The following is a 14,612-nucleotide window of genomic DNA, read 5'->3' as shown; positions in this document are numbered from 1 at the left end:
AACAGTGCCTCCTTATGCTTGTGTGGCAAAATTAACATTTTGGTAGCTATGAAACTAATTAAAGGTGTCATAAGGACACATTGGCCATAGCAGCTCTCACTATGAAATATGGTGTACTAGCGTTATACAAGAAAAAAAGTTTTGAGTTCTAAAAACAAGGTTAACTTAAGCCTTTGCAAGTACTTGAAATATTTTGCTTGGGATTTTGGTAGGCTGTGCTTGTGCTTTCCTAGGGAGGTAGGACAGCCACTGAGCAGAGCATCTTGGAGGCAACAGCAGGAGCCGACCTTGTCGTGTGAAGCATTCCCGTGCCTGTGTGTGCGCGGGTTTGCTTTTCCCATGCAGTTACTGCCTTCTGTCTCCCGGTGCTGTACAACAGTGGCATATGGGGAGCGTCACCTGGTCTGAATGGGTATGGTGCTCTGGTTAATTGCCAGGAAAAGAGCTTGGATGGCATTTGGATTCCCATGGGTTCAGCCAAGGCCAAAATGATATTTTCAACATGGCGGTTATGGGTTTGGGGGATTTTGGAGCCTTTTTCCTGTGCAATGGGGCTTTGAATCCATAATAAATCCCTTTCACTGTTCTCTTTCTGTCGTCGTTCAGGGATTGCTGAGTGCTAGCAGCAGACTGCCTGTCATCAGAATAACCTATTTTGAGCTTCAGTCACTTGTACCAATTTCTCAACTAATTTTAGGACAGATGACCACTAAGCCATTCTAAAAATGCTGTTTGAGCTTTTACTTAGAGGAGCACACACAAATGCAAAGACAAAATTTGCCCTACAAAATAGGTAACTCTTGCTGTGGCTGTTAAGAAAACCATATGTTGTATTTAGTGTTAATTGTTTTTAGTTAATTACATTTTAACATAATCAGTCAATTGGAATAATTAGTATATCTGTTGTGCTTTTTATTTGAAGCTGAAAATGCTTGTGGTTGCTAAGGGTCCCAGACAACCTTGTTAGAGTATACAAGTATTTTATAATTTACAGATGGAGAGCGAAAGCGTGTTGAGTCAGTGATGACAAGGAGGGAATTCGGAAGTCAGTCATCGCTGATCCTCCTTTACTCTCGTCCCCTTCCCTCGTTGCCAACATGTGTATGCTTCCCCACCAGACACTGAAAGCTCTCACAGGCAGAACAAAGGGTTTTCCCACCTTGTAACGAGTTTTCAAAAATGAACGACTGTATTGTCTGTAGAGTTGTTCTTTGATCGCCTTTTGAAATATTCTGGTTATTTTTACATTTTCCTACCTCTTTTTTCCTCCCAGTACATATTTATTGTTATGTCTATTCAGGTTGGAAGGTGTAACAATTCATAACTCGTTCTGCTTGTGTGTGCTAACACCAGATTCAATTCTGTGCTAATTCGGTTTGAAAGTAAGAAAGACCTTCTTATCCCAAAATATAGGAGACCACATCTTTCAAATGGCTAGATGATATTTTGTTCCGCTGCAAGAAAAGAAACAATTTGTGCTGTATGTCAATGAAAACATGTTTGTTTTCATATCTTTCTGTTTAACTTTTAGCTCTAGATTATGCCTCATAGGAGCTGCTGGGTTACTGAATAAGGGTAACTGAAGCTGTTTTCCTGCTGTGGAAGCTCCTCTGGGTGTTGTGTCTGAGGCACATTTATGAGTTGGAGAAAGCCTGAGGCATGTTTGGGCAGAGTGGGAGAGAGCCCACGTGCGTGTCAGAGCAGCTGGTGAGGTCCATGGGAGGTGGTGAGGCTTGGGAGAAACAGTGCTGCTGGGAGGCTGAGCGCAGGGTGCCTGGAAGGGGTGTGCCTTCTCCTTCTCCAAGCAGTTACGAAGATGGGTTTCCAGTTCACCATGGTTGAAATAACATAGGGATAGTCACAGCAGTAAGTGCGAAGCTGTACTATGGAGAGGGGGAAGGGAGAAGGGATGGTCCCATCTCTCTTCTCTCTGCACCGGAGCAGGGTTGATGCAGTGTCCAGGTGTTAACTACTTCAGAGTGACTTCACCAACTGGCTAGTTCTTCCCAAATACCTAATTATGGGCATCTTTACAAAGTTTCTTGTAAGATAACACCGGGTAACTCCAAGCTACAAATTCTAGTATGTTAGATCAAAAATGTCCTGCTATGGATCGAACTGCCTACCCAGTCAATAGCAGCAGCTGCAAGGAACAAGGCACGAGTGTTGACATCTTGGTTGAAACCATTTCCTTCCATACCAGTTTTCCAGCATGAGTTGTCTGCGCTGCAGATGTTGCAAGTTTGGATTCCAAGGTGTGTTCCTCAGGTCGGAGTTACATTTTTTGTTGTATGATATAATGCTGATTTGCTAATGAAGAGCCTGTCATTTGTGAAAGAGAAATGCTTGGGAAAGACCCCTTGGGCTTAGAGAAATTGCCCGGGCAGTGGTGGTGGTGCAGTTTGCTTTTAAGAAAGAAAAACTCAGGGGAAAGAAGGTCCGGCTTAACAGTCTGTGGAGGTAACATACCTCATTTACCTGTTAACCTCATTTATCTTCTGGGTGTCACGGTTTGTTAACCAAAGGTCTTCATCTACTTGTCAGAACAAAAATAAAAGTTAGAAGTAAAACACAAAATGATGCAGTAATAATATTTTGCTGGATGGTTCTCTGAGAGAGTTATCAGGTCCTCTGATTTTGATAGCGAAGCAGATATTTTGTCTGAAATAAATGTCTTATCATTGACTGTGTTTTCCATCTCATGTGCGTAAGGATAAATTTTAAATTTCTTCCAAAACAATTAACAAAATATTATTTTGAGTATTTGCTCACAAATTCTGAGAAAAACCTATTTTCTATCATCAAATCAATATTGTGTCCAATTATTAAACCTATTTATTGTCTTGTCTTGTAAAATAGATAATGCTTATATTTAATCCCACGTTAGTGGAGTTATTTCTGACTCTGGTGGTTTGATCAGCTTTCTCCAAGCCATCCATCGCGGTTCCTCAGCCTTTTATTGAGTGGGTGGATAAAACTCCATCTCTTGTATCCGCGTTTGTGTATCCTTACAGTGACTTCTGAAGAGGCGAGTGCTTCTTATTTTTTTCCTCTCTGAAAGTTGTAACCATGGCTCTTTTATCTGCTCATCCTGGGTGATTCTGTATTGCCCCCATAGGAGCTTGAAACATAATTTCAGAAAAATAATTATAAGTTGATGCACGTAGATTGCTGCAAATTAGTACCTTTCTGATTCAGTGACAGTAAACATTACGTTCAGCTGATTACTTCCTACGCTGCCCCATTAACTTTTATGTAGTTTCCAAAAAGACCAGCTTTTCATTTATTTAAATGATTAAAACAGTGAACAAGTGAAGCTGCTTCTGTCCCTTTTAGTAACTAGATTGAAAGATTATTCATCAGAACAACCCAAATTACTTGGCTAAAACTCAGTGAACTCAGATGGCTTATTGGGCTAAATTTTTAGAAGCACTGATGTGATTTAACCCAAATCTTGCTGACAGTGAATGGAATGTAAGGAGTCTGAACACGTCCAGTTCTTTTGAAAATTAACTTTGCTAATCTAATTTTATATTGAGTTTGCATCCTGTCATTTTTTGTTGGTCCTGTTTTTAAACGAATATGCTTTCTTAAAGGAGAATTACTACAGTCTGTATCTGGCCTGTTCAGGGATGTCTACGTTAGAGAAACTAGGAGTTACGGTGAATTTTAAGTTTTACTCTATCTAAAAGATCATGAATGTTTCAGACTTTTTTTAATAAAAAGGTTATGGATAAAAATAAAAAGAAATCACTGAAATCTTGAATGTGAAAATGCATGCTTCCAATGTACACTTTTGAAAAACCAATCTTGAGATTATGAATTGAATAGGAGTAGATTGACTTCTGGGTGATCTTTTGTGTTCACCTTGGTTATTCAGACTCCCCGTACATCTGCTTTTGCTCTTCCTCACGGCTGTTTCGACAAATTAAAGAATGATGTTTTCACTACAGATTGCTTTCTGCTCTTGAGCTTGTTCCTTAATGAGCTCAGATACAATGCAGGTACTGAGGGTAGCTGGCCTTTGTTTATAAATTTAGATAATGTACTTATTAATGCCATTTTAAAGAGCGCAAAGTATAAAGTGTGCACATCTTTTTATAGTTATGGATAAAATCTGTAATGTAATTTCATAAGCTTTAATGAAATAACCAAGCCAGCATGTGTACTCTTATTCTGGTCTTTAGGTTTATTAACAAAGTGGCAATAATACTGGGTTTCTGAAGTCCATCATGCCCTGTTAGAGCCGTGACTCCAGAAACAATTTGTTCGTAACGTTGAACGTTTTATAATATTCAAGGTTATTTTCAAACCACGGACTCAACTGGAGTCAGTGCATACCTTATGTCAGTACTGACTCCTCATTCGCTTACTGCTCATATTTCCAGTGGGACTATATTTAACATATAATGAGGTAAACCCCCTTATCTGTACTAAGTGTATATTAATTTTCCACTGTAGCTAAAGTATTTCAAAACACAGCCTGGCATTTCCATTTTCTTAAATATTAGCATTTTGTTTGCAAAAAAGGAAGAAAGTCTTTTGATGTCCCACGGATTAACAATTACCAAATGTAATATTATATTTACAAAAACATTTCTGCCACTTCCATCTCCCATTGCTTTGCATTATAAACTCTACACAGCTGAAAAGCTTTTTGGTTTTTTTTTGGGGGGGTGTTTATGTTTGTTTTGGGGGGGTGGTTTGCGTTTTTTTTTGGGGGGAGGTTGTTTTTTGGGATTTTTTTTTTTATCATCAGGGCAGTGATGTAATTGAGGTGGGCTTTTTCCTTTTTGAAATTTTGAAATTTCACTGCTTAGCTTACCTCTGAAAAATACCTGCTTTTGGGGTGTGCTCTTGGCCACTGAATGAAGATCTGTTCATCTGGTGTGTGTAAAAGTCTAGGAATTAGAATTAGTCTAAATAACATTATCTTTAACATTAATTGCAGAAAGATAATTCTACACAGAAATAGTATGCCTTGTGTGTCTTTTATGACTTGTGTGAATTATCAGAGCTGTTCATAAGGGATACAACGTGTTGGAGAGTGGTTGGGGAGCTCTTTTTTTAATGATATGGCGATGAATAACCCAGGTCTGTCCTATAGTGCCATCAGTAAAAATCTTCCACCCTCAACACCCACAACCACACACCCCCATGCACCCCAGCACTCCCACTGGGGAGTTATTTTGGTGGGGGTTAGATGCTTTATTCTGTTAGTAAATTAATGTAGTTCTTAATAGTTTTTATCATAGTAATTTTAATAATACTAATTTTAGCACAATAATAATTTTTGTATTTGTTTTCTGAAGCAGAAGACCCCCTCACAAACGAAACAATCGGGAAGAATTTTTTATTAAAATGACTCTCAAGTACCAGACTCAGTCCACTCTCCCCTCTTGCCCCGTTTGGGTACGTTTTGCCTCTTTCCAGGCACAGATCACCCCTGGGAGGACAGCAGGCGGTTGCATTTGGCACATGTCACTCCTTAGCCTGGCTGGAATCCATCGGGATTGCTGAGAGCAAGATTTGCAACTACCTCCCCTACGCTGGGCTGAGCCGCTGCGGGCTCCAGGGACGGGACCCAGCGCTCCCTCCTGCAGCAGCGATGTCCTGAGGTCTTGGGACCGGCCCGGCTGCCGTCACCGCACACTGTGCTCCGGCGTGCTTTCATCCCCTGTGGCAGTTTGATTTTTATTTTTTTTTTTTCCCCATGCATCTGTGTTTTGGGAGCATGATGGCAGTTGGGAGCCACATCGCCTTACGTTACGCCGTGCACACGGCAGACCTTTCCTTTCGCAGGGATGCCAGGCTGGGCTGGAATCAGATCAGTTTCTAACTGCTGGACTGGCTTTGTGTGAGTCTTCTGTGCTTTCCAAATACAATTTTGATACGATGCAGATTTAAAGTATTGATTTATAAGCCATTATAGCGGAGCGCGCTCTGTCAGTTGCTGTTAGAGCAACGGCACATCTAATGCAGTCAGTTCTTGCAGCAGATTTCCCAGCATGCGTAAAGCAGGCTGACCCACCCTTTTATTTTTCTGCGTTAAAAATTGCTTTGTCAGATGAAAGAACTGGGAAGACATTTAGTCACATTGTGTGTTTTAGACGCTGTTTTAATTAAATAGGGGAACAGGAATGTCGGGCTGCTGGCACTTTCTTTTATTTAAAACTTGTTGTCTTTGCCTTTAACGTGAACACCTGGCAGCGAGGTGATGCTGAAGGTGCTGTGGTATTTGCTGACATCAGATCATATTGTTGCGGATGCATCTTGCTCCTATTTGCAGACTGGTCTTACTAATTGCGATGCAGTGCTTTGTGCAGTGGATTTATTTGGTAGGATTGCTGAAACCCTTGGGATTTTCTTTTCCCTTCGGGAGCAGTCTGTTCAAAGAATACAGTTGTTCTGTGCATTGGACAGGATTTGTTGTGCCATTGGTTTTAAATGGAGAAGTGGTAGAATAGATGGGGCGGGGGGGGAGAGACAAGCAGGCGAGGGAGAACGGGAAGCGGGTGTTTCTCAGACCCATTTATAGTAGGAGAGACTGCTTTTCTGAAGCTGTTACTAAACATGATTGTGTTGAGATTACTTAATCCCTTTGTAATTGAGAGAAAGAATTAATAGCTATTACTTGTTTGCTGTATGCTTGCCACATAATCACCCACTCGGACGGCCCTCTTTGAATTTCTGACCCCAGTTCTTGTCTAGTGCGGTTGGAGGCATGTTAGATGCTGATGAGACAGCATCTTTAGGAAATTAAAAAAATATGTAAATCTTAGTGGATTTTCTTAACACTGATATATTTAAAAATAAAAAAACCCAAAGTTTTCTTTTTCTCATTGCTAGATACAAGAGAATATGGAATACTGAGTCAATATTTTACTACGTCATTCATTTCCCTCGGGACATTTGCAAAAAATAACTATTTTCTGTTTCTCGTGGCACCTTCTGTAGAAGCTCCTTAACCAGGTTTACCTTGGTCTGTTCTGATTTTTCTTTTAAATTAACACAGGTATCTGTGTTTTCTAGCAATGATTTCACAACTGATTTACTTTTGGTGACCTCTTTTAGATGTTGCATCTGAGGCTTTGTCAATAGCTGTGGTGTTTCACCATGTTGACAATCGTTACAGCAACTGAGTTAATTGCTCTTCCATGAGTGATACTGTCTGCAAACTATTGTCCAAATAGTAGGTCATGCCTATAAAGAATACTATTGCTAAAGCAGATACTAACAACTGCCTAGAATCGTGCATAAATACAATTACTAACAGTATTGTTGGAACGAGAGAGTCCTGATATGCACACAGGGGTGAACACTATCAAGACTCTGAACTTGAGCACTTGGAAGTTCAAAAATGTAAGAATTAATGTTCCCTTGGCAACAGTATTTTGCCCCTTTTTTTGCATGTATATTAAGATAACGCTTTAATTACGTATGGTATTGTTCCCTAGTAACCTTGCTCCTCCACTGCAGGGAACTGAGTGTGCTCAAAATTTTGATTTGTAGCAAAGAGGAAAAAATTAAATAGTTCAATCATTCAGCTCTTAACTGCGGGCTCTTCCTTATCTTCCTGCAGTCCTCTGCCTTTTCACCATACATCTTAAATTCTGCAGGTACCAGCCTTCTCCACTACATGGCGTTGATTTGTTTGTATTTTTTTATATTTTTATTGCAAGTATTCATCATTTCACAATTCCTGCCTGTGAGGGAGAAGGTGCCTGCTCTGCCCTGGAGGATCCGTACTGCCTGGATCTGTCTGCGGGAGGCTCCGTGTTTTCTCCTGCCTTTGCTTGAAGATACAGGGCGCAGCAGATGGGAAGGGTCAGTGGTCCACAGGGTAGAGGGTAAAGGGCTTCCCGAAACAGCCCCTAGCTTGTCTGGCTGCCTTATGTTAATACAGTGAAGCTGTGTTTTATTTATGTACATTAGGTGCATGTGCACATGCACTTCTGTACATTTGTGAGAGGGACAGCTTTATACCAGCTATGCTTGTTCTCAGAATATTCCTTGTTAAAAGCCACTGAATGGTTCTGAGAATGCCCCATTAGATTATGCTGTGTTTCACCCAAGCTACAGCCTTTGCTGCAACTGCACCAAACGCAGCAGCAATGGGTGAGCGCAATTGCATACTGACTAAAGACGTGCCGAGTCATCAGATTTCTTTTTTTTCCTTTCCCAAAATTGATTTGGGAAGTTAATTTACTGTGATCTTTCTCTCCCGCTTAATATATTGTGTAACTTGCAAATTACCTGAGAGCGCTATACCAGACTGAATCCTGTGCAGCAGTTCCCATTCTCAAACCTAATGGCTTTGGCAACGAGTTGTCACCATTTTGCATCCCACTGTGGAGTGTTGCAGAGCGTTAGAGAGCAGGCCCGCCGGGTCTGCGGGCCGTCGGCTCTGCTACCTTGGTTCATGCTTGTTCTCAAAGCACGAGTACTGTTTTTGTTACGTCCGAGTGACTGCACAGGAGAGATCCTGTCCTTCCAAGTGATCTTAAATAGATTAATTCCTACTTAGGCATGAAGTATCCAACAGTTCTTCTGCTGGTGGGTTGGTCTTGTCTCTCTTTAAGCACCCATCATTGTATTTTGTAAATGTACCACACTCAGAAAACATCTGCTTCGCTTCGGTAGGGAAGCTGACTTCCCAGAGACCTAAACCTACTCATTTTGGGCAAAAAGCTAACAGTTTTTTTTCTTTTAAAGTGAAGAACATGCTTGTCTCTTAGATTTATTCCATTGTAGAAAACCCAAGTAGGGTTTAGATTCCTGGTAAAGCTATTGGGTAAAAGCCTTCTGTCTTCCAAACAGCAGCTTGCATTTCCTCCCCGCCGAAAATGGTGTCAAGGAAAAACCTTGTTGCTCCTGTTAATGGGAGAACCAAATTTTGGAAGAGCTGCAAACCGGCTGTGATAAAATGCAGGTTGATGCTTTGGTACCCTGGTTTCGCTGTTGCACCTCATGTCATAAAAGCGAGAGACGCTTTCCTGTTCTCACAGTCTCCAGTCCACCACTGGGTGACGGTGGCTGTTGTTGCTGAGAGTACTTCCAGGTCCCCAGTGAATGATGTTTTATTTTTCACTGATATTCTGAATGTGGGGCGTAGGGGAATGGTGCCGCATCAAGTTTGTCTGAAACAAGCAGGTCTGAAGCAGGTGGGAATTTAACGTGGCTGGGTGGGGAGGGAGGACCTCAGGAGATCTGCAAGAGTGGGAACGGGGCTGAACTAAAGCAAAACCATGCTGAGGAGATGAGGGCAACGTGTGTTTTCAAAAGAGCCCAGTTACATTAAAAAAAAAAAAAAAATTGGAGTGAGCATGGGTTCATACTTGGTCTGTTCCTTCATCTCCAGAATTCATCCCACCCAGCAACAGTGACTGGAGAGGTCAGGCATCCCTTACTATGCTATTATGTTTTAAGCCCAATTTAGTCCTTAAAGTCCTTTATTAATTTTTTCCCCTAACTTTCAAAAGTCTTCCATCTCTGACAGGCATATATTAGAGTTTTGGGGTATTATGTGGCTCTTTGGGATGAACTAAAATAAGGGCATTTTAAAGTTAATTTGGAACATCTGTTTACTGTAGTGAAACTGTGTTATTAACATAGTGAAATATTAGCTGCCTTTGGTGTTCAAAAGTATTTAACTGAAATGAGAGTTAAGCTGTTGTCTAAATCTTACTGCAAAGCACTATGGAAGAAGTTACTCTATGAATTCAAGAAAAACTTACAAACTGGTTTCATGTCACCAGACATTCTTTCGTTTTACTGTAGTTTTAAAAACAAAAATTGCATTAGCTTTTGAAATCTTATTTCAGAGGTTTTTTAAAATGTAATTTAACCCAACTGTGTTGTATCTTCCTGTCGGTGGGGACCTCCTGGTTTATTCTCATGGCAGGACGGGGTTGTGTGGTCCTTCTCTGCCACGGAACCAGACCTTTGCATGTATGATCTCCTACGAGGTCGCATCCTGCAGCATCTCCGCCATTAGGAGTTTACCTCCATCAGAACGAAACCAGCCTCTTGCCAGCTCAGTACCAGGGGGGAAAGGTTTGCCAGGGTCCGCCTGTGGATTAGCTGGACTGTCCTGGCAAGGTGTTTGTTTATCACCACTCACAAAAACTATGCCCAAAAAAAAAAAAAAAAATTGAGTTTGTCTTTTGATGACGATTATGTGGCTTTTGATAAATACAGGGTTTTCCTCCTGATTTTAATACTGTGACTTTCTTTTTGTAACCCTCGTCTTTTGAAACTTTCAATCCTTATAATTATCTGTCATTGTGTATTTATGTTTGGAACTCAAAGGTTTTTTGTTTTCTTCATAACTTAGAGATTGTCCATGTGGGCTCGTAGTCTGGGGGCCTTTAGTGATGATGATTATATCTGTATGCAAAGCAGTGTTCAAAACCAACATTGTGTATTACAAGTAAAAATACAGAGATCGTGATCTATTAATACTCTTTCATGCCAGCCGGACTGTAGGAAGACTCAATGTAACTAACCCCAAGAGGGTGTCTCCAGGCTAATAAAGGCTCCTTGAATACGTCAAAATTGCAGTCATATTTGCAATGTCACATCCTTCTTGCAACCAGAATATAAAAGTGAGCAGGGGAGATGTGGTCTGCAGCCTCCTTGACACCTGGCAGTTGCGATGGCTTATTGGGGCATGAGCAGCTGATACAAAATATGGGATTTCTACGTTGCTTTAGCTAGCTTTAGGAGGCTGACCTTTATGTGCAGCTGTTGTACGACCAGGGAAAAATACAAAGGTGACAGAAAATTGCGTTGCTGGCACCCATTCAAGGTGCCTGACCATTGCTTCAGGGAAACTGAGGGCTGGAAGCATTTTGCCAAGGGAAGAGGAAACAAAAAACCTCTCTGCAGCCTGGGCTGTGGCCCTGCTTTTTGGGGGCGTGGCGGTAGACCTAAATTTTCAGTCACCTTATCGGTTCTGCTGTTGTGCTCCAATACACAACTTACCTTTCAAGCTAGAGTAACAGATGTAACTCACATGTAATGTGCGTTGATGAAGTTGAATTACTTTATGGTACAACAGGCCCGTCCAACAAATAACTTTGGGGATATATAGATATATATAGACATGAATGTATCAGAGTGCAGCTGCTTCTAGTATAATCAAAAAGTATAAATGCTAAAATCAACTATTGAGTTTTTAAACAACTATTTAAGAATTCAGTTATTTCAAAACTATTTTTAAAGATTCTAAAAGCTTCCCTTTCCCCTGACATAAGGTAAAATAACCTCTGAAATAGATCCTGCATTTTAAATGCCTGGTTTTGCGTTTTCACAGTCTGCATAGCTAGACTTCGTTTTGCTTTCAGCTGGCATAAACCCTGTGTACTCAAGCATCTATATTGATGTGCATATCTGTTGTTTCTAATCTGGTCAGTTGATCGATGAAGACCAGCATGTAATTAATTGCATAATATTGTACACAATGTCCCACTCTATGTTTATCCAGATGGATTTGTTATTTGTTAACTATAGCTGCTTTCCTAAACAGTTTCAAGAGGATATAATGAGAGTGGTTTTGTTCTTCCCAGCCTTCCCATTTTTTAGCTGACAAATAATTTTAAAGGGAAGCAATTTCAAAGAATGTTCTTGGTTTTTTTCTTTTTTCTGGATCTCTTTCTTCAAATACTTAATATTTTTTATATTTTGATATCATGGTCCAAAGTGAAGGAACTAATTGAAGATGCACAATTTGGTTACTATTTCATTCAGGTATCTGTTGGGTCAGTAGGAGAAGTTAAAAGCCTACTTATGTCCTGAGGACCTCAGGATTTCATTTGCAGTGAGCTGGGGAGAAACTGGAAGGAACAGCAAAGGAGTCAGTTTGCCCCAGTTTCAGTCTGCAGGAGGGACCTTTTGTTCTGCTGTTCCTACAAGATAGGTGATGGTACTCAACGAAAAGTTGCATCTGCCTGACCTGTCCACTATGATGTTCTACTTCTGCTGTTTTGGTTCTCATGCAGATGGAGGGAACGAGGAGCCACCAGACCGAAGACAGGCAAGTGTAGACTCCCGTCAGAGCCGATCTGGGCAAGGTAAACTTTAGTGTTGTTCTGCCTCAGTGACTCGTTTCTCATTTGTTCACCTTATATATGTATTTTTATATATATATGCACACACACACACATATTTTGTGTTTTTCGTATGACTGTGTAATCTTATGGAGTTTTGTAACCATCGTTGTTATCCACATAGCTACAAATTTACTAATATTCACAAAGCAGATTATCTTTGTATAGTTTGAAGGACTGTAGACTGATTCATGGCGCAGCGCAGGTGTACCTGTAGAGTGTATGGCATCTCTATTTTGCAGACGGGGGGATGGAGCTTTACGCGAGGGCGGTTGTTTGAGCTGCTGGTGTAAGAAGTCTTCAGCACATAGCAGCGCAAATCAGCAGGCCACTCACATACAGTGACCGCTTGCCTTCCTCCCTGATTGCAAAGGGGAGAACCCGGCTGGTTCTCAATAACCAGGTTATCCTTCCCCCAAGCCCCGTGATGTGATAGAGATATGGGGACCTGTGAGTTCCTGCCTGGGGGCTGAACAGCCGCGTGCTACGTCTTTCACTTTGTTTTGTTTCATCCTACAGGAACAGGGCAAAAGGTCCTAGGAAGAGAGTAGTAAAAATAGTTTCTATATTATTTAAATAATGATTCTACAAACTGTTTTGTTCAGTATCCATCGTTCACAATAGGCTTGGTGGTTAAAACCATTACTAGAGCTGTTAATGGGGATTTCTGTCACTGACAGCAGCTCTTAGATCTGTGCTGGCTTACGTGTCCTTTGAAGTAGCTTGCTTAAAGTTTTAAGCATTTGCTCATTTGTGAGAGTTGTGAAAATGCTGGTATTTTCACACAGCTCTTGAGACTAAGAAGCATTTTTTTGGAAGCATGGCTCCAGTAGGTGCTATGTGCGTTGACTTATTTTCTCTTTGGGATTGCAGCAATAATTTTCCTTTCATTTAGGTTCAAGTCTGTTGTTGTCATGGTGTCCTAATGACTTATTATGGAGACATTTTCTCCAGAGCATTGTTCTTTTTTGGTAGTATTCCAGTGTTGCCCGGGCGAAATTACTGCAAGTGATTGAAGCCTGCAATCAGAATTAGGGGGATTGGAATTTAGAGTTAAAACCCTGAAGCCCTGTGAAACATAACAGCTGAAACTGCTCTGTTAACATAGGATCTTTTTATTACTATTTTAAAATTTGTTATTTTAAATTTTCTTATTTTAAAATAGAAGAGTTAAAATTAAAATTAGGAAGGAACAAGGGAATTTATAACTGCATGTACCCCATGATAGCTTGCATACAAGTAGCATTTTGGTGCTTCGAGAATACAGAATGAATGGTTGCTCTTTTCCAGACACTGTTAGCTCAGATAAAGTTGCTGTTGTGTTACTTCTGAAGGCCGAGCCTTGCCCGCTTTCTCTGCTGTTAGTCACTGTGATGTCCTTTCATTTGTCTGGGTTTTGCCCCTTGGTTTGTTGTTACAAGATACAGCAGCTTGGGTGCAGCTGCTGATGGGAGGTGCCGGCTGGGTTTCCATACACTTGTTTCAGATGCTCTGTTCTCTCAGGTTACATTTCAGCCTATTTATTCAGCATTTTGGCTGCTGTGGAAAAGTCCCAGTTTTGGGCAGAGGACATGGGGCTTTTTTTGCAAATACTTACTTGCATGTATGTGAATGACCAACCTGTATCTGTTTGCCTCAATAAGCATGATTCTAGGAATTGCAGTAGCTAGCAAGAAGTTTCAGCATGAGAGGGAGTAGAGGGGAAAACAGGTAAAAAAAATACTTCCAACTTCTTGGAGAAACAAGCTTCTGTGCTAAATATTTCCATTTGGATCAATGGACGTGACTGTAGACGCAGGCTTTCTACAGTGTGGAAGAAGTTGTCTCTTTGCTCCATAAAAGTATTATCTTTACCTTTGCCCTTTTCTGTGTCCATACATCTGTCTGCACATGTTAACGTGTATTTTTCATAGTGATGGGTTAAGGGGTTTTATTATGCTTAGATAAACCAGCCAACTGAAATGAGGTGGTCGTCTTACTTGTGTTTACACTTTCATGTTGCTGTGTGTGATGCCCAAGTATTACAGCTGTCTGTAAAGCTTTATTATCTTGGAAAACTTCAAGAAATAGTTTATTAGTTCAAATACGCACTTTGCAGTAACGTTTTAGTTAAGTATCTTCTATAGACAAACTGTTAAAGTTCCATTTCAGCCGTGAATGATCCCTAATTTGAGGGTTTGATAAACCCAATATTCTTTCTGACTGAAACAAACTTAAGACTGTTTCAATTACCTTGTTTGTGTGTTTGTTTGCTCTGGTGAGGATGAGAGAGAAATTTTGACATCTGTGGAGTGAACATAGTACGTTGTGGGTATTTTGTGAGTTCACTGGTTCTGTTGTAAAGCATTTGAATTTTAAGAGGGAAAATACTCCTGAAGACTTTGCAAAGATATTATTACTTTCATTTCTACATAGGATGCTGCCCCCAGTTGCCCTCGGTTTTAGGTAAAGATTGGTCAAAGACACTGCGAACTCTACACCATAATAACTAGTGAAATGCAC

General features: G+C 40.7%; 1 protein-coding gene across 9 annotated transcripts in view; it reads left to right on the top strand.

The window, feature by feature from the left end:
• The window catches only part of TANC2 (tetratricopeptide repeat, ankyrin repeat and coiled-coil containing 2), a 287,901-nt gene that overhangs the window by 115,936 nt on the left and 157,353 nt on the right, over nt 1-14,612 (top strand). For all 9 annotated transcript variants that reach the window (XM_076356962.1, XM_076356961.1, XM_076356968.1 and 6 more), the window contains one exon: nt 12,003-12,074. In XM_076356962.1, the coding sequence (XP_076213077.1) occupies nt 12,003-12,074 (72 nt within the window). The remainder of the gene's footprint in view (nt 1-12,002; nt 12,075-14,612) is intronic.

This window comes from Aptenodytes patagonicus, chromosome 20 (genome assembly GCF_965638725.1).
Source record: "Aptenodytes patagonicus chromosome 20, bAptPat1.pri.cur, whole genome shotgun sequence".
NCBI lineage: Eukaryota > Metazoa > Chordata > Aves > Sphenisciformes > Spheniscidae > Aptenodytes > Aptenodytes patagonicus.
This window is presented reverse-complemented; position numbering and strand designations above follow the sequence as displayed.